This window comes from Jaculus jaculus, chromosome 4 (assembly GCF_020740685.1).
Source record: "Jaculus jaculus isolate mJacJac1 chromosome 4, mJacJac1.mat.Y.cur, whole genome shotgun sequence".
Lineage (NCBI taxonomy): Eukaryota > Metazoa > Chordata > Mammalia > Rodentia > Dipodidae > Jaculus > Jaculus jaculus.
In genome coordinates this window covers 180542552-180562086 of record NC_059105.1, presented here as the reverse complement: position 1 = coordinate 180562086, position 19535 = coordinate 180542552, and the positions used below count along the sequence as shown (strand labels likewise).

Here is a 19535-nt window from a genome sequence, read left to right as displayed (position 1 = left end):
AATGAACCAATGACATGGGGCACAGAATGCTTTGTGTTAAAACTGGAGCCAGGTTTCATAAGTCCCCAGATCTCACCGACACCCAGAACCCCTTCACAGAGTGGGAAGTCGTATCATCTTTCTGCTCACCTTCCACCATGTCCTTCTTGTAGTCGCTGTCATTGTCACTGTCTGTGGGTCGGTAGTAGATATAGAAGCCATGGATTGGGGTGTTGTTGTTACTGGCTGGGATGTACTACGGGGAATGGAGGAGAGACAGACACGTTGCTAGCGGAGCAGAGAAATGAGCGTCGAAGCAAAACTGCTGGGCTGTGCAAGTGTGTCCTCAGTCCACAGTTTGAATTTCGTGGGGGCCCCTGGCAGACATTCAAGATGCCCCTGAGGCTCTCTTTAGAAGGTTTCAGAGATCAGGCATTGCTTTATTCTGCCTGGAGGGACCCCAAACTTGTGGAGACAAGAAACAAGCTATATTTCTTCAAAGACTGTCCTCTTGTGTCAGGCACAGTTGAGGGCCCCAGTCACTGGAGGTTTAAACAGGCCTGAGCTGTCAGCCACTGCTAAGGGCCCCAGGCCACAGGAGGTGGAAGCAGGCCTAGACTTCAGTAATCTGGCAGGAATGGGCTGCTCCCTCCCTTCGCCTGAGGCACCTGGACGGCCTGGTAAGACTTAGGTTTGGTTTCCCAGTGGCCATGTGACCCTCACCGGGAAGGTCCCTATATGTTAATGAGGTATCAGCCAGCAGCCTTCACACAGCCAATCCCCCTGTGACCCTGACCTGTACCTTTTCCCTCCACTACACGAATGCTTAGAAGCCCATTCCCCTAACAAACAAACAAACGAGCTGTCCTCTGACACAGCCCCCCGGGTGTTTCTTCCTGACGTATTCATGGCCACTCAAGGCCCTGCTCCACAGATGCCTGGACACCTCTGGGAGACCAATGCGCAGTAGCCCCAGGGCAGCCAGGAACCACACCCTGACGATCCTCCCTGGAAGCATGAGGATCATATGTCTGGCTCTGCTGGAAATCCCTGTGGTGCCTGGGGAAGGGCAGGAGGACAGTTGGTATGTCATCTGAAGTGGGCACCAGCTTGGCGGGGGGGCTCCCTCAGGTTATGAGAGACTACTAACTGCAACTTTGGCTCCCAACAGCCTCCAAGATCCACCAGACCGGGGCTGACGGGGGGTTGTGCACTGCATGGGAGAATCCTGGCAGGCCTCATAGGGGAAGACAGAGGCAAGGGAAATGGTTCCTCCTTGCCCAACAGGAGCCTTGGGCACCGTCTTCCCATGGTGTCGGTGGCAAGGTCACTTACCATCCACTTGAGCATGATGGTGGTCTCATTGACTGCGTCAGTGAAGGTGATGTAAGGGCCAGCCACTGGCCTCTGGTACGTGCGGCCACTGTAGTCCAATACCACATATGGCCGGGATGGGGCACTGGGCTCGCTCTCCCCCAGCATGTTCAAAGCACGGACTCGGAACTTATAGGAGGTGCCTGGTGAGAGAGATTCTTTCTCAAGAAACATGTCTTCTTCTGCCTTTGTAAAAACGTTTTTATTTTTATTTATTTATTACAGACAGAAAGATTATTTATTGTTGTTATTTATATACTATTATTAGTAGAGACAGAAAGAGAGAAAGAATGGGCATGCCAGGGCCTCTAGCCACTGCAAAGGAACTCCAGACGCATGCGCCACCTTGTGCATCTGGCTTAGTGTGGGACCTGGAGAATCGAACCTGGGTCCTTAGGCTTTGCAGGCAAGTGCCATAACCACTAAGCAGTCTCTCCAGCCTGAAACATGTCTTTTGATTCTCCTCCATTGGCCACCAAGGACCACCCTAGAGACTGGTCAGCTCTTCCCCAAAGCAAGTCCCATTAGGATTCACAAGAATACCCCTGTCTGTCCTCATCAGAGAGAAGCCACCCAGCAAGTGGTCCAGGATTCTCTTTGGAGAGAGCGGGGAAGAGACCTGGGGTGGGGTGGCGGCCAGGGGGTGCTGAGGCAAGTCCATGAACTGCATAAGCCTGAGGACCCCTGGTGGGTATGAGAGCGAATGGACAGAAAGGTCTACATCCTTCCTCCTCCTCTTCTCCTCTGGTTTTTCTCATTCTCCTCCTGTGCACACCTCCCCTCTTCTGCACTTGTTCCAAAAATAAGGATGAGGCAGGAATGAGGCCCGACCCTCACCTTTCTCTAGGCCTGTGATCTCCACAGAGAGCCGCGAGGGAGGGATGGCGCTGGTGGCCAGAATCCAGTCTCCCTCTTTTTTTAGCTTCTTGTACTCCACACGGAAGGACTGGATTGGGAAGCCACCGTTTCCACGGGGAATCCAGGTCACATAGACTGAGGTCTCAGAGGCCATGGAGATAGTGGGCCTGTCTGGAGCTTCTGGGGCTAGAAAGACAGTACATGGTGATACAAGGTCAAGGAGGAAGGGCCACTGTCAGGTGGGATGCTGTGTTCTGTCTGGAGCTGGCCCATACCTCCCCACTTGCGGGTTGCATCAAATGCCCCCCCGCCGTTGGGAAGAAAGCATTAAGCTAACACCTCTTGATCTGCACTTCTGCAAAGGCAGAAAGTGGAGAGCAGCTGTTCTCCTGGACCCAAGGACTAATTCTGGGGTCTGACTCACAGTTCTGTTTTTAAATTAAAACATCTTTTTTAAAATTTGTTTTTATTTGATACAGAGAGAGGGAGAGAGGATGGGTACACCAGGGCCTCTAGCCACTGCAAACGAACTCCAGATGCATGCGCCACCTTGTGCATCTGGCTAACGTGGGACCTGGAGAATCGAACCTGAGTCCTTGGGCTTCACAGGCAAGTGCCTTAACTGCTCAGCCATCTCTCCAGCCCACTCCCAGGCTTTTATTTGAAAAACTCAATCTATGCTTTCTCACTGTGGTTCACTGAGGAGATGCCAAGACAATGTCATCAGGATGTCTGGACCTACAGAACCCCTAATCCTTAAAACCTGAAGCACCAGCCTCTGATCCTGGCCTGCCCCTCACTGCCCCTGAGCTTACGGGAGAGGCGGCTGTGGTCCGGCTGGCCACTGCTCTGGGGGTTGGCACCGGGGTCATCTCTTTGGATCGGCTGCTCCTTGCTGGCTATGATCTCAGGTTTGGGCCGTCGTCCTGGGTGACAGTGAGCTGAGATCAGCAAGGAAGAGAGTACGCACGAGCGCTCTCCCATCCCCAAGTCTTTCTGCCGAGGCCTCGGCCAATGCGATACAAGCCAGCCAGTGCCCAGCTCTGCTGTGGTGTCACTGGCCTCTGTGCAAGCATGCATGGGCAAAGCGATGCCGAAGGGCCTGCCAATCCCTTTTCTGGTGACAGGTGGCACACAAAGCCTGGGGAGGCAGAAGTAGGAGGAAGGACCGGCGGCATCTCCACCTGGAATCCCTTGCTTAGGCCCATGGAAAACCGGAGCTGAGCATAGGCTCTCTTCTTACCGGTCCGGAAGGTGACCATGGCCGTCTGGCCCTCGCCGGCACAGTTGTAGGCTGCCATCTCCACTTCATACAAGCTGCCAGGGTCAAGCCTGGTGAGGGTCAGACGGAGCTGGTTGGCTGGGATGCCGGAGATGGTCCAGTCGTCAGAGGAGTTTGTGACCTGCTGGGGGAGGTGACTGGGATAAGGACCAGAATGTCTCCCCTGCCCCCCCCCCCAGGGCTGTGGGTGGACTTTAGCATGCAAGCAGGGCAGAGCTGAGCCTGATGGGGCAGGAGGGGGGGGCCTGGACCATGTTGAGGGCAGGTAGCTCTGACTTATCTCCTGGTCCCTCGGGTAGTGATCCAACAGTTTAAAGAAGAAGGCTTGAATGACACTGCCAGAGCCCCTTCTTCTGTTGTACCCCCCCCCCATCTCCACGCCTGCTTTTCTCGGTGCTTCGGTATTCTACATTCTGAGACCAAGGTGACAATGACGCTGCTGTGGCGGTTGGAACGGCGTCAGCGCTCACATATGTGAGAGGCACAGGGCCAACTCGCCGTGTTTGAAGCCGTTTTCTCCCCGTCAGCGCTCACAGCTTCCCGAGCGGTCCGTGTCTCTGCTGCGCCCACATCACAGATACGAAGGCTAAGCTGAGCCATGAGGAACCCGCTCACAGCTACAGAGTCACGGGAATCCCAAGCGCGCCAATGAGCATGCTCAGAATGTTTCGAGAAAGGGCAGTCTGGGAGCAGAAAGTCCTGGTCCCTCCCCTGACCTGCTCTACCCTTCACCTTGAGGAATTTCTCCACCCCTCTCTCTTTTTAAAAATATTTTATCATTTATTCATTTGGGACAAAATGAGATGGAGAGAGAGAGAGAGAGAAAGAATGGACATGTCAGGGCCTCCAGCCACTTCAAACAAACTCCAGACGCATGTGCCAACTTGTGCATCTGGCTTCCGTGGGTCCTGGGGAATCAAACCTGGGTCCTCTGACTTTGCAAGTTAAGTACCTAAATAAAGTGCAAGCCATTTCTCCAGCCCAATTTCTCTCATTTTACTTCTCCTTTTCTTTGCTCCTGTCCTCTGTCCTTGCTTAGAACTTAAAAATGGGATGAATGTTAATGTTATAAATGAATTTTTAATGGGCAGCTTTCTAAATCTAAAGAAAAAAAAATAAGAATTCTCCCGGATCCATACAGGTGACTGTGGGAGATGACATCAACTCACCCACCAGCTTTTGGGACAAGGACTTGGGGGCCTGGTTTGTGCATCTCAGCACTCTGCTGCAACAGGAAGCTGAGGTTTGATGAAGGAAGAGAACAGCTGGTGGGGAAAGCTCTTCTCCCCAAGCACAATATTCCAAATTAGAACAAAACCTACCATTCAAAGCAAGGGGATGGTCTGGGCTCATTAATGTCAGCCTTCCAGGATTTGTTCCAAGGGGAGAGTCTTTCACAAACTGAGAATCCCCAGTGGTGTTGGAAACCCAAACACAGTAGCCCAGGGTCTACAGTGGACCGGGAAATAAAACTTGCTTTGTGCATGTGAAAATCAGCCGGATAATTCCCAATCTCCCACAAAAGAAGGGATGAAGAAACACACACACAATGCAGACGCTAACTTTTGCTTTCAAAAAAATATCCTTCTTGGATAAGAATAGTTATGATGTGTTAGTTCCGCAAGCAAGAACAACTTCCCAGACACACTTTCTGCCTGGCAGCGTCCACTCCAAGTTCCAAGCACCCCACAGGCCAGAGCCTAATGGAAGCCAGACTTAGCAGGGGCTCTGCCCCGACTCTCACTTCCCTGCACCCCCTCTTCCCTCTGCCCTCCCAGCACTGGCCTCCCACTTCCACTGGGCCAAAAAATGAAAACAAGAAATGTAAGGGTAATTAGTCACTGTCTCTCTCTCTCTCACACACACACACACACACACACACCGAGAGGGTGAATACAACCTCAGCCTGGCATTTCCGGATTGCCCCGGCCTAGCCGTTGCCAACCTGCAACTTGTGTGGGGTAGATTTGTGGCCACCTATTGGCCTGACAAATATTATTCTTGCTCTTGCGCTGGTTGTTGTCTCTTGGGGACTGTGGAGCTTTGCCCTTTCCTGATCTGTCTACAGCTTGGGGTGGTGGTGTCCTGTTACATGGGGAAAATAAGGATGGGACCCAGTCGTGCCCTGGAACATAGCTGAGCCAGGCTGTTTCTTATCACAATGCCATTTGTGCCTCTCCTGTGAGGAAGGCAGCCCACAGGTTAAGGGCTGAGTTTTGGCCCACTCCAGGGACAACGGGGCGATGGCTCTGCCTTAGCTCTCTGTGAACTTGTGCCATCCCCAAGTCATCTGGTAGGCCAAACGAAGGAAAAGAAAAGGACAGACCATGAGGAGTGAGTGGGGTCTACAGCCAGGACATGGCTTTTGCACAGCCTTCAACTGTGCAAGGGAGACATTGTTTGCTTTTGGAGAAGAAAAAGTGGATGAAGACTTTTATTCCACTTTCATGCATTTTCTACCAAGTGCACCTAGCACTTTAAAAAGCAAACATGGGGGCTGGAGAGATGGCTTAGCGGTTCAGCGCTTGCCTGTGAAGCCTAAGGACCCCAGTTCTAGGCCCGATTCCCCAGGACCCACGTTAGCCAGATGCACAAGGGGGCGCATGCATCTGGAGTTCATTTGCAGTGGCTGGAGGCCCTGGCATTTCTCTCTCTCTCTCTCTCTCTCTCTGTCACTCTCAAATAAATAAATAAAAATAAACCTAAAAAAGTTTTAATAAAAAAAAAGCAAACCTGGGGCTGGAGAGGTGACTTATTGGTTAAGGTGCTTTCCTGCAGTCTAAGGACACAGGTTTGATTCTCCAGAACCCACGTAAGCCAGATGCACATGATAGCACATGCGTCTGAAGTTTATTTGCAGTAGCTAGAGGCTCTGGCATGCTCGCTCTGTCAGACACACACTCCCCCACCCATTAATAAATAAAATAGTTAAAAAGCAAAAACAACATAACTTCAACATAAAACTCAGGAACTTATGGAAGGTAACAAACAATAAAAATTTTAATCCAGGGCTGGAGACATGGCTTAGCGGTTCAGTGCTCGCCTGTGAAGCCTAAGAACCCCTGTTCGAGGCTCAGTTCCCCAGGACCCATGTTAACCAGATGCACAAGAGGGCGCACGCATCTGGAGTTCATTTACAATGGCTGGAGGCCCTGGCGTGCCCACTCTCTCTCTCTATCTGCCTCTTTTTCTCTCTGTCTGTTGCTCTCAAATAAATAAATAAAAAATAAACAACAAAAAATTTTTAATCCATTAAGAAACCAGTAATTTCCTACTATCTAATGACCTTAGAAAGAACACAGCATGCACCTGAGGTGAACAGAAATGCTTTCAAGGACGTTTTTGGTGCAGGGATTATCACATCATCATCTCTGCACAGCTGTGAAGGAGCGTGGCAGCCTAGAGGCCCTGGCCCACTTCACAGAACAGTGTGTGCAGAAGTGTCACATCATGGCCCCAAGAGATCCCCTCCCTAACAGCTTCCACAACATTCCCCAGGACAAGCTCCCCTCTGTCAAGAAGAAATACTTGAGGTCTAAACTCCAAGACGGGTTGGGATCTCCGAAGCCTGCGTGTCACACTGGAGTTGACAGGAGGTCTGAGAACTGAGGAGCAATTCTATAGTCCACAGGGAGAACACTTGTTTACAGATATTTGTTTTCCTGGCTGGAGGGACAGTTTGCTGTGCCAGAATTCCTGCAGGTATACACCACGCAGAGCTTGCCTTGGTTAAGAAACAAACTGAGGGCTGGAGAAATAGCTTAGTGGGGGCTGGAGAGATGGCTTAGCGGTTAAGCGCTTGCCTGTGAAGCCTAAGGACCCCGGTTTGAGGCTCGGTTCCCCAGGTCCCACGTTAGCCAGATGCACAAGGGGGCGCACGCGTCTGGAGTTCGTTTGCAGAGGCTGGAAGCCCTGGCGCGCCCATTCTCTCTCTCCCCCTCTATCTGTCTTTCTCTCTGTGTCTGTCGCTCTCAAATAAAAAAAATTTATAAAAAAAAAAAAAAAAAAGAAATAGCTTAGTGGTTAAGGCGCTTGCCTGCAAAGACAAAGGACCCAGGTTCGATTCCCCAGGACCCACATTAGCCAGATGCACAAGAGGGCGCCCATGTCTGGAGTTCGTTTGTAGTGGCTGGAAGCCCTGGCGTGCCCATTCTCTCTCTTTCTCTCTCCCTGCCTATTTCTCTCTCTCAAAGAAAGAAAGAAAGAAAGAAAATATATATAGAAACAAACTGAAACAATATCACCTACAAATCAGACACTCAGGGAGACAGCACCCCAATACCAGGGCCACACCTTGCGGTGCTTCACCACGTAATACAGGATGGGCGCCCTGCTGCCATCCTCGTGCCGAGGGCGCCACACCAGCTCATATGAGTCGGTCTTGGAGGTCCTGGGTGAGCTAAGGATGACCGGAGCTTCAGCAGGGGCCACCTGCTCCCTCTCTCCCAGGCACTTTAGGGAGGCAGGCTGCACTGACGTCGGCGGCTTGGCGAGCCCGGGCTGCTCCTTCAGTATCTGGTCAGGGCTGCCAGGTCTGGAGGGTGGCACGGGAGGTGTGGCGGCGAGGGGCCCAGCATCCTGCCAGGATTTCAGCATCGTGTCTGAGGACCAAGCAGGAGGGAGAAGGGAAGGAAGAAGGTGTTAGCGACCCTGGGTCATTCTCCAGGGAGAAAACACTGAGAACAAGGTCAAGAGAGACCCGCGATCACCTCCACCCAGTCGGTGACACACAGAGCCAGGCTCTGCGGAAGAGAGAGGAGGCTGGTGTCCTTGCCCCACCAGGAGGCTCAGACAGCCTGGGCACTGGGCCCAGGCCCCTTGATTCATCTTTGGAGGCAGCAGACAAGCTCTTGGTCACCTGCTCACTGTCCATCTGTCTCTCAGGTGTCTTGAGTGATGTTATGGTTTAAATATGAAATCTTCCCTTGTGTGTTGAGTGCTTGGTTCCCAACTGATGGTGCGATTTTGGAAGGCGGTAGAAACTTGAGCAAATGGGTGAAGGCTAGCTGGACGGAATAGGTCACCGAGGGCATGCTTTGAAGGTTCTGCACGATTCCAGCTCCTTCTTCCCTCTCTCTGTTGCCCGTCTGTCATCAAACGAAGAGCCTTTGCCACACGCTGCCTCACCATGGGCCCAGAATCAATGGAACTAAGAACTTTGGATAGAAACCTCTGGAACCATGAATCAAACTAAATAATTCCTCCCTGAAGTTGTTTTTTTCTCCTCTTGAGCTTTTTTTTTTTTTTTTTCCTCGAAGCTGTTTTGTTTGTCACAGTGATGGAAAAAGTAACTAATAGAAAATTGATACCAGAGAAGTGGTGTCATGGCTGTGACTAAACCCACCACATGGTTCTTAAGCCTCTGGAACTGCTTTGTGGGAGGAGTTTGGAAAAGTTTGCCCTTGACTGGTCAAGAAGCCCCAGAGAGCTGTGGGTCAGTAGGACGTAATGTGTGATTCAGGTGGGATCTCAGGAGGCCAGAATGCTGCAGGGAATGGGACAGTGAAGATTGCAGAAGAGGTTTCAGAAAATAAGACCTCTACTGGGAACTGGATTAGAAACCATGGATGTTACATTTTGTCTATACTTAGTCCATCCCCTAAGAGTTTGTGGGAGGTTCAGTTTAAAAGTGAAAGAGGGCTGGAGAGATAGCTTAGTGGTTAAGCTGCTTGCCTGCCAAACCAAAGGACCCAGGTTTCAATTCCCCGGGACCCACATAAAGCCAGATGAACAAGGTGGCATGTGCATCTGGAGTTTGTTTGCAGAGGCCAGAAGCCCTGGAGTGCCCATTCTCTCTCCCCCTTCGAATAAATAAATAAATATAAAATGTTTTTTTTTAAAGGGAATAACAAAAGAATGATTTATAAAAAAAAAAAAAAAGTGACAGACTACAGTCAGGTGTGGTGGTGCACATCTTTAGTCCCACAGCACTCAAGAGGCTGAGGTGGGAAGATTTGCAAATGCATAAGTTCATTTAAAAAGTGAGGTGATTCTCATTAAGAAAAACTTGTGGCTCACGCCTCTAATCCCAGCACTCGGGAGGGAGAGGTAGGAGGATTGCTATGAGTTCGAGGCCACCGTGAGACTCCATAGTGAATTCCAGGTCAGCCTGGGCTAGAGTGAGACCCTACTTCGAAAAACCAAAAAAAAAAAAAAAAGAAAGAAAAAAGAAAAGAAAAACTTGTACATTTATTGAGAAGCAAGTAATTTTGAACTTAAAACTAACAGTCACCAAGATGGATTTTGGGGGGGGGGAGGCTATGTACCTGCTCAGCTGGAATCCCAGACTCCTGGGCTGCCTGGACTCACCTGGCCGTGAGGTTCTCAGTTGGACCACAGCGTGTGCACTACCAACTTCATTCTCAGCCATGCACTGGTAGACACCTTCGTCCTCGGGCCCCACGCTGACCACGCGCAGAGCTCTACGGGACAGCCGGAGGCGCTGGCTGGCGGTTAAGGGCACAGCGTTCCTTAGCCACAGCACGGAGGGAGGAGGGTTTCCTCGTACTTCACAAGTGAGCTTGGCATTCTGGCCCCAGGGGATGACCAGCTGGGACAGCTCCACAGTGACCACAGGGGGTTCTATGGAGGAAACCAGAGTGGCAGTGAGTGGGGTTGGATCTTTCCACCACTGGCTGTCAGGGGACACAGCATGGGGTGGCTCCTTCCTGTACCTGGCTATTGGTTTTTTTCACAGGGGTAGGAGTGGAGTGGAGGGGGCAAACTGTCGCTTCCATTACAGTCCCAACAGGAAAGGGACTAAATAAAGACTACACCAGGGACTCAAGCCCTTAGCTATGGGATCTGAGAATCACTGTCCCTCCAGTGTGCCTCCCTCCTTGATGGCCTTTCACAGACGTAATTCTGACCCAGATTATATGCTTCTAAGGTCAGAGGGATGATTAAGAAGAAGGTCCGCAGAAATGCTCACCAAACACTTGGACATTGTAGAGGATGACAGCTGCGCCGGGCGCCCCCACCCCGTTGCTGGCCATGCAGCGGTAGGTACCCGAGTCGTCCTCACTGGTGGTGTCGATAAGCAGGTTGCTCAACAGGAAGCGGGTCTTATTGTAGCCAGTGACACTGGAGCCGTCCTTGGCCCAGGTGACTCGAGGTGGTGGGATCCCGCTGGCCACACACTCTAAGATGAGACTCTGGCCTTTGGTGACAATGACAGTTTGGGCCTCCAGGGGGTAAATGATGCGGGCAGCTTCTGCAGTGGACCCTGGAGAAAGGAGATGGGGTGGGACACACAAGGTGAGAACTGTGTTTGCTCCACTCTTCCTCAGGTGACCCAGGCCTTAGAGAGTCCGAGAAAGCACAGACTTGAGGTCCAACAGCCCTTCTGAGGCTTACAATGTGTCTATAGCACAACAGTCTACTTAAAAGCTTTCTCCAGGGCTGGAGAAATGGCTTAGCGGTTTAAGGCGCTTGCCTGTGAAGCCAAAGGACCCAGGTTCGATTCCCCAGGACCCACCCAGATACACAAGGGACACATGCATCTGGAGTTCGTTTGCAGTGGCTGGAGGCCCTGGCGTGCCCATTCTCTCTCTCTCTCCTATCTATCTCTCACTCTCTGATTGCAAATAAATAAATAAAGCTTTCTGCTGCAGAGGAAACACTTGGGTCTTTTTAACTCTAGGTATGGCAGAGAGATGAGTGTAAAGACAGAAAGGGTCTGAAGCAACTGCCAGGAGGGAGTTTTCCTGCTTGACCTCACACAGGACTCTGAGGCTAAGGAAGAGATGGGAGACAAAGCTTTGCCGGGTTCTAATCCCACCACGGGGTGTCCTGGGCGTCCCACTGAGCTCCGTGGAATTCTTCACTTAAAGATACACATTTCCTATATTGCAAGTCAGTGCCTTCATCATGTGCTCAGTGGAGGAAGAAGCCATCTTTATGAAGATGGGGGGGCAGGTTGCACAGTGGCTGTATTCTCCAGCTTGCTGCCTCCCTCAGGGCCCTTAAAGAGCTTGTAGAGGGTGTGACTCTGTTTTATGTGCCCATCGGGACTAAGGCCAGGTTTTATAAACCCTGAAGCAGTTTGGAAGACTGTCTTTAAGAAAAAAAGAAAAAAAATAGATTAAAAAGTTAGGCCAGGACTGGAGAGATGGCTCAGCAGTTAAGGCACTTGCCTGCAAAGCCTAAGGATCCAGGTTCAATTCCCCAGTGCCCATGTAAGCCAGATAGATACACATGGTGGCACATACATCTGGAGTTGCAGTGGCTAGAGGCCCTGGCAAGCCCATCTTCTTTCTCTCTTTCAAATAAATTTTTAAAAATTTAGGCCAGAGAGGGAGCACTGAAGTTTAGGTTCCTTACCTGAGGAAACTCCACCTCTGGTATTCACTGGGCACAGGGCTTATTGTGGTGTCACTCCACCAATTATTTGGGGGAGGGGGAATGCTCAGAAGAGGTGGCTTTTGTTTGCACATAAACAGCCAGCCAGTGGGGCCTGTGTGGGCCTCGGGTAGAGAGAGGTTATCTCACTGCCTTGAACCCCCACCCCTGCCACTCCAAGCTTGATGTATGGTGTCCTCAGATCTCCTGCCCACTTTGCTGAGCCCTCTTCACAACCCCATGCCCAGGGGGCCCGGGCCTTACTGCGCACGCGCAGCCTGTCACTGGAGCCGGATGTTTTCACTTCCTGGGTCACTGGGTTGTAGGCGGCGCACTTGTACATGCCCTCATCCTCCTGGCTGGCATTGACAATCTGCAGGTTCCCCGAAGGCATAATCAGGTAGTTATCTATGGAGAAGGAGGCAGGGGTGGTGGTGGAAGATGGGATAAAGTTGGACTCTGTCTCAGATTACTGTACCGCTTAGTTCCCACAGAGTGTGGGGCCCTGGAGGGAACCAGCCTAAAATGCTGATCTCATTAACACCTTGCACCAAATGGACAGAGTGCCAGGGGCTGAGGGACTAACTTGCCTACTGGCTACTCCACTGGCTGACCAGACTGCCCCTGAGTTAGCATATGTCTGCGAGGTGCGTTCTGCTACTCTCAAGAGGGCCCAGGGAGAGTGAAGAGGCTACGACGCTTGGGATCAGCCAGACCTTGGCCTTGAGCTCTAGATCTGCGGGATGTTATGTAATCGTGAACAAGTTAATCGACCTTTTTGGATCCCACTGCCTCACTGGTAAGAAGGCATAAGGGGGCTGGAGAAATGGCTTAGCGGCTAAGGCGCTTGCCCAGGTTTGATTCTCCAGGACCCATGTAAGCCAGATGCACATGGTGGTGCATGCATCTTGAATTTGTTTGCAGTGGCTAGAGGCCCTGGCCTGCCCATTCTCACACTCTCGCTCTCTCCCTCCTAACCCTCTCTCTGTCTCTAACAAATAAATTAATTAATTAAAATAAATCTTAAAGATTTAAGGTCTGGAGGGATGACCTAGCAGTTAAAGCATTTGCCTGCAAAGCCAAAGGACCCAAGTTCAATTCCCCAGGACCCACGTTAGCCCCATGCACAAGGGGACACATGTGTCTGGAGTTCGTCTACAATGGCTGAAGACCCTGGAGCGCCCATTCTCTCTCTCTCTCTCTCTCTCTCTTTCTCCCTCCTACCCCTCTCGCTGTTTCTAATACATCAATAACTAAAAATAAATCTTAAAAACTAAGATTTTTTTTTTTAAAAAGGCATAAAGCATGCTGCTCCTGCTGTCTCAAGCACTGAGGGACCCATATCCCCCCCCATACACATGGGAGAGATCCGATCCTAAGGAATTGATTGGCGTTTCCCACCCATCTATGTTATAGTCACTGCTCGGAGCCACCTCGTTACTGAATTCTGTTACTGGAGAGAAATATTCTGTCCCCCGCCCCCAGCCACCGCCATTGCCATGACTGCAATGGTAACCCTGAGCTGTGGACCACTGCCTTATCTTGCTTTGTCTACTTCTGGTCCAGGAATGTTGTGGGTGGGGCCTGGAGCTCAGGTTCTTTAGGCAGCAAATAAATAGATTTGCAGCTTCTGAGCTTCTAGACAGCCCAGCAACTGGGGTGGCCTTCAGCTCCCTGGCATGAAAAAAATAATAATAATAACCCTGGCTGTCAGTCAGCTTGGAGCTTTGTCCTGAGGGCTTCCCCCGGGATTCGTGGTGTCACCAAGCCTGGTGCCTGCCTGCTGCTGGGCCACCCAGGTGTGAGCTGCTTAGGCAAGTGCCAGATGGAGCAAGCCCCCAGGCAAGGCTGTTGCCAGGCTTCTGCTGGGGGCACAGGGATTAGAGCTTCTCTCCTCTCCATATTTCTGAATGGTAAGATCAGGGTGTTGGCCTCTTGGAAAGTTCGCCACTAAGTTTTCTACTGTGAATGTACATTAATTTCACAACCAAAAAATAACCAGAAAAAAACAAACCCTATAGAATGACCGGTAGACATGTGGAGCTGCAGGGTCACAAGAAGTCAGGTCAACTTTGCCTCACGTGCAGTGGTCGGTCGTGGGGGAGGCTAACTTCATCTTGAGGGACTTTCTTCTCCTTCATGACACTCTGTGGACCCAAGCGTGGCCTCCCTTGGGCCAGTTGTCACATCCATGATGGCCTGAGCATGAGGCTGTCCTATCTGATATCACCACAGTCTCCCAGCAAACAGGGAGAGCAGTGAGGTACAACTAAAAGATTGCTTTGTCATTTGGGGAAGATTCCCTGCCACCAGGGAATGCTGAAGCTCTGGGGACACTCGGGTGGTCAGGCAGCCTCTCTGTGTGAGACTGTGCTGTTAGGAGAGTGCACAGGGGGCATCTGGTGCCATGCGCTGAGGGGCCAGATCAAACAGCAGCAGCTCAGTGGCATCTTCCAGGGCCTCACAGAATGAAGAGTCTCCGTGACACAGGGGAGAGAACTCCATCAAGGAAACTGCCCCTCCCCTGGATCCTTCGGGACTAAATATCATGGTAGGGGACAGCTGGCCAGCCTGAGGTTGGCGCTGCCCATGTGATCGTGGGGTTCCGGGAGACAGCACCACATGGCATGATTTGGCAGCAGTCACAAGCCAGTTTCTCAAGGCTCCTACCTACTTCTCACCTCTAGAGGCCTCCAGCCACTCTTGTTTGACGCTGTACCGGACCTGGGCTTTCGGGTGGCTCTCTGGCAGGTGGCAGGCAATGACAGCCGTGTTCCCCTCATCTACTTCAATCACGTGCTGCACATCTAACTTGAAGTCTTGGAGGTCTGCGGAGAGAAAGAAAGGTGTGGGTTGAGCCCGGATGGAGAAGGGCACTATGATATTTCAGGGGGTTTGGCGTTGTAAGTCACAATAAGCAGCTTCAGGGCTCACTCTGGGTCCATCAGAGGGTGCAAAGACCTTCCTCAGCGCCTGGCTGTCCACAAGGGTTGATAAGGATGGCTGGCATGTCTTATATACGTGGCATGTCTATAGGACATAAGCTTGGCTCCCTCCCATAGACCAACCTCTTCTGTGACATTGAGACCTGATAGTTGGCCTTGCCCAGCTTCCCTGGATATAAGCCATGTTCGGGGTACAAAGTTCTGTCACAGCTTCTAGAAGGTTCAGCTAACAGAGACTGAAGAGAATGATGAGAGGGAATGGTGATGTCTTCTTATAGCCTCACAGGTTCTTCTCAGATATCCATGGTAAAACTTGACAGACCTGGGCTGGGGAGATGGCTTAGGTGCTTAAGGTGCTTGCCTGCAAAGCCTAAGCACTCCTGTTCAAATCTCCAGGTTCCAAGTAAGCCAGATGCACAGGGACACAAATGTACAATGATGCACACATGTACAAGGGGGTGCACACATCTGGAGTTTGTTCACTGAGGCTGAAGGCCCTAATACATACATTCTCTGTCTCTCTCTCAAAAAATAATATATATATATCTATCTATATCTATACCTATATCTATACCTATATCTATATCTATATCTATCTATCTATCTATCTATCTATCTATCTATCTATCTATCTACATACATACATACATACATACATACATACATACATACATACATTGGTTTTCTGAGATAGGATCTCACTCCAGCTCCTGCTGACCTAGAATTCACTATATAGTCTCAGGGTGGCCTCAAACTCTCGGCAATCCTCCTACCTCTGCCTCCCGAGTGCTGGGATTAAAGTTGTGCGCCACCATGCTCAGCTAAAAAATATATTTTTTTAAAAATGACAGGTTTGGGATTCCACTCAACTGCTAGCCTTGATTAAGACCAAAAGGCCAACTCCTGCTACCCAATTGCTGCACACACTCTCCAAATTCACTAATCCTCCCTTGGGGACATGGGCGGGACCCTGCACATGCTCTAATGGTTCTCCCAGGACAACAGCACAGTATGAAACTTGGGGGAACCAAGGGCTACAGAGTCTGGAAAACTCATGGTCATTTCTTCTGTTGGCTTTGTAGGGAGAAGAGCAGATCCAAACTAGAGAGGATGGAGACCCATCTGGAGCAAGAACAGGATGTTTTGCCAAAGCAACCCAAGACCAGAAAACAAACCTCTCTTTATATGAGCCAAATAACTGATGTTGCTGAGAACCAAGGGCCATATGTACAACAAAACTGCATTCCAAACCGGAAATTTGGTTTTTGGGATTGTAGCTGGATTTATTTTAGGAGAAGAAATAAAACTAATGGAATATAAAGTAAGAGGGATGAAAGCACTTTATCCAGATAGCACTTAGGAAACCTGGGAGGCACACGCTCAGAATGCTGACCACTTCAACTTCTGCCCAACCTCTAACGACTGATAGCATCGGGCTTCTAGCAATTTCACTGCAAGACCCCACCTGCCTGTATTGTGATTTCCACAGGCGACCCAGAGAAGGTAACAGGAATAGGCAGGCATCAGGTTTCCCACAGAAGATAAGAGATAATTGTGGAAAAACAAGCGACTGTCACCACAGGAGAGCCTGATGATCAAGGTACTCCGCAAGGTCAACATGTTGCCTACTTTGTGGAACTTTCTGAAACTCTCGGGCCTTGCAGGGAGGAAATCCCTGCTTTTACAAGGGTGAAGGAGATAGACACTGAGGACACTCAACACCTCCCAGACCAGAGGTCCAGAGGATCCTAAGAGCCCATCACTGAAGTAGACTTAAAATGTTCCTGGCATGGCTCAGGGAATTTTGCAGAAGGGGGCGGTGGAAAGATTGTTAGAGCCACAAGTTGGGATGTTATGTACAGAGACATTGCCTCTCCCCCATAACTGACAGCTGCCCGCACAATGCACAACCCACAATCCCCATGGAGATGACCAGCATCCCCAGTGAGAAGGGTCCCTTCAGAAAAGGGGTAGGGAGGAGGGAAAGGACAGTACCAACATGTATTGTTTACATACTAAATATGTCCAGAACTAATAAAAAAAAGAAAGAAAGAAAGAAAGAAATCCGTGCTGTTTCTATGACAGGATCGCTGTCCCTGTATTTCAGTGTTAGGCTGTGTGCTGTTAGGGGCAGAGGCCAAGACCTGTTATGCTATCCTCTGAGCCTAACTCAGATCCTGACCCAAGTAGGCAGGAAATGTTGGGCAACCTCAGCTCCACAAGTTAGGTGTGAGATGTCCATTTAAACAAACTATAAAAGCAAATTCCTCGACTGAGTGTGGCGTATGTTGTGAACTCAGGTGCAAGGACTTAGCACCATGAGCAGCTTATGGCCCAGGAAAACTATTTTGCAAATAGAATGTTTCTTGGGAGATGACTATCTGGATTCTAGAAAAGAAGTGAATTGTATCAAGTTAATGTGGAGTAAGAAATAAAACGCATGCTACTCACTGAGCAGCGTAACAAAAGCAGCGACACACTGGCTAATTCACTAGCGGCCTGTGGGTTGAAGTGAGGGCTCACTGAGTGCTCCTTTTGTGGAGGTGTAGGGCTCCTGGGCTTTCAGTTACTTATTTTATCATTATTCAATCTGTGCATGTGAAATCTAAACCTAAGATACACATTTCTAATGAGAAAACTATTTATTTTGTACTCTACACCCCCACCTCAAGCCCCCACCACAGTATATAGCGTTCTTGAAATCTGCTCAGATGGCTGGAGAGATGGCTTAGCGGTTAAGGTGTTTGCCTGCAAGGCCAAAGGACCTTGGTTCCATTCCCCAGGACCCTCTTAAGCCAGATGCACAAGGTGGTGCATTTGTCTGGAGTTCCTTTACAGTGACTGGAGACCCCGGTGCACTCATTCTCCCCCCCCCCAATAAATAAATAAATAAAATTAAAAGCTTTAAAAAATGGGGCTGGAGAGATGGCTTAGCAGTTAAGGAGCTTGTCTGCAAAGCCAAAGGAGCTGGGTTCAACTCCTTAGTACCCACATAAGCCAGATGCACAAGGGGGTGCATGCATTTGGAGTTAGTTTGCAGTGGATGGAGGCCCTGGTGCACCTATTGTCTGTCTATCTGCTTTCTCTCTCTGCTTGTAAATAAATAAACAAATAAATAAAAGCAAAACAAAACAAAAAATGAAGATTAAAAAATGGTTCAAAAAGAAAAGAAATCCACTCAGAATAATTCATTTGGGGAGCACAGCCAACTTCATGAACAACCTGCCTCTGTCCTTGGAAGGAGCTTGTTTTGTGCTGTGCTGTAAGATAAGAAGATAACCGACTGCCCACCACAAGACTTGCCCCCTCCTCCACACCTGCCAGGGCTCGGGAGAATTTACAGTGGAAGCTGTGCCATGAACACTGCTCTTACTGCCAACCTGACAACTAGCTCCAGGGTGGGGGTGACAGACACAGTGATCAAGCACAACCTGTGAAAGCAGAAATCCAGAGGGCACAGAGAACTCAACACTAAATCAGAATGCCAACAGGCATGCTGCAGCCCATGACACACTGAGGGAGAGGGGCCAGAAAGATTCTAAGAACCACAAAGTGGGTGGAAATACCCAGAGGCACGGTCCCCCCACTATCCCATTGGGACTGACTGAGGCCTTCATGACCCCACAGTGAGACCCTTAACCCCACAGAGGAGGGTCCCAGGGAAAAGGGGAGAGGGCATAATCTGTTAAAATAAAATAGCACTGAAAAAAAAAAAAGCCCAATCACTTGCGAAAAAGGATCCTATGTTTTCATTTTGTTCTGAGCTCTGTAAATGATACAGCCTAGACTTGCCCGGGCCTCTTAACAAGACTGTATGCATTCTCTCTGAAGAGAGGAGCATGTGAACTATGGGAAAGCACTGCCTGAGCTCAGTACTGTGGCTGAATATCGATAACTTGTAAATGCTTTTAAGAAGTATTTCACTTTAAAAAGGCAAAGGGCCTAATCCTCCTTCAAGCCAGGACGCCTTGTACCTGCCAAGTCAGGAGGCTCCCCACAAAGCGAGCTGTGAGCAACTGTGTACCTCAGGGGCATCTGGAAAATTCCTCAGGCACTGAGAAGCACTCTCTTCCACGGTCTAATAAGTCCAAAACTGCTCCACCAAGAACTGTTTTTTCCCCCCTCTCTTTTTCTTTACCTCATTCTAAGGAAATTAGCCTCCAGCAAGAATATACTTAAAGCTAGCAGATAATTGTGCTAGGAGGCTATGAGCATGCAAAAGGAGGTTGGCCACGCATTGAAACTCACGTCTCCATTTCAATGGCCCCGGGCTCCTGCCCACTGTAACTGAGGGCTTAGCCAGGTGTGGAGTGTGCTCACCATTAGGCACCATGTCACTGACTGACAGCTAAAGTCCAGGGCCTCCTTAAGCCCCCTGTGGCTCCCACAGCTCTTTTGACAACTGCTAGGGTGGAGACAGAAGGCTGGGCAGTAGGGGAGGCAGGAAACTGAACCCTGGTCAGTCACGCAAGCTCAACTTTTCTGTCCTGATGCCAACATGTGCACCACAGCCTGTGTAGGCAGGGTCCAGGACACCCCAGCTGGGCATCCAGCTCCCCACAAGAGCCAACTGGCAGCCTTCCTGGCTTCAAAACAAGCAGCCAGTTGGGTCTTTCCACCTCTCGCCTCCCGGTGCCTCCTAGGCTTTAAGCCTTAGCTACAAACACTCCCAATTTGGCTGCTGGAGCCAAACTTGAGTTTCATTGAGGATGGCAGAGTACTGAAGTGATGAATGATCTAAAAATCAGGGCCCCCTT

At 50.1% G+C, this 19535-nt stretch overlaps 1 protein-coding gene across 3 annotated transcripts in view; it reads right to left on the bottom strand.

Moving 5' to 3' along the window:
* The window catches only part of Boc (BOC cell adhesion associated, oncogene regulated), an 86778-nt gene that overhangs the window by 6267 nt on the left and 60976 nt on the right, over nucleotides 1-19535 (bottom strand). For 2 of the 3 annotated variants that reach the window (XM_045148021.1, XM_045148023.1), the window contains exons 5-14: nucleotides 14515-14661; nucleotides 12098-12241; nucleotides 10425-10718; nucleotides 9803-10075; nucleotides 7787-8094; nucleotides 3455-3617; nucleotides 3027-3137; nucleotides 2191-2397; nucleotides 1315-1496; nucleotides 130-235 (exon numbers count right to left, since the gene is read on the bottom strand). In XM_045148021.1, the coding sequence (XP_045003956.1) occupies nucleotides 130-235; nucleotides 1315-1496; nucleotides 2191-2397; nucleotides 3027-3137; nucleotides 3455-3617; nucleotides 7787-8094; nucleotides 9803-10075; nucleotides 10425-10718; nucleotides 12098-12241; nucleotides 14515-14661 (1935 nt within the window). The remainder of the gene's footprint in view (nucleotides 1-129; nucleotides 236-1314; nucleotides 1497-2190; nucleotides 2398-3026; nucleotides 3138-3454; nucleotides 3618-7786; nucleotides 8095-9802; nucleotides 10076-10424; nucleotides 10719-12097; nucleotides 12242-14514; nucleotides 14662-19535) is intronic. The other variant, XM_045148022.1, reaches the window with a different exon arrangement.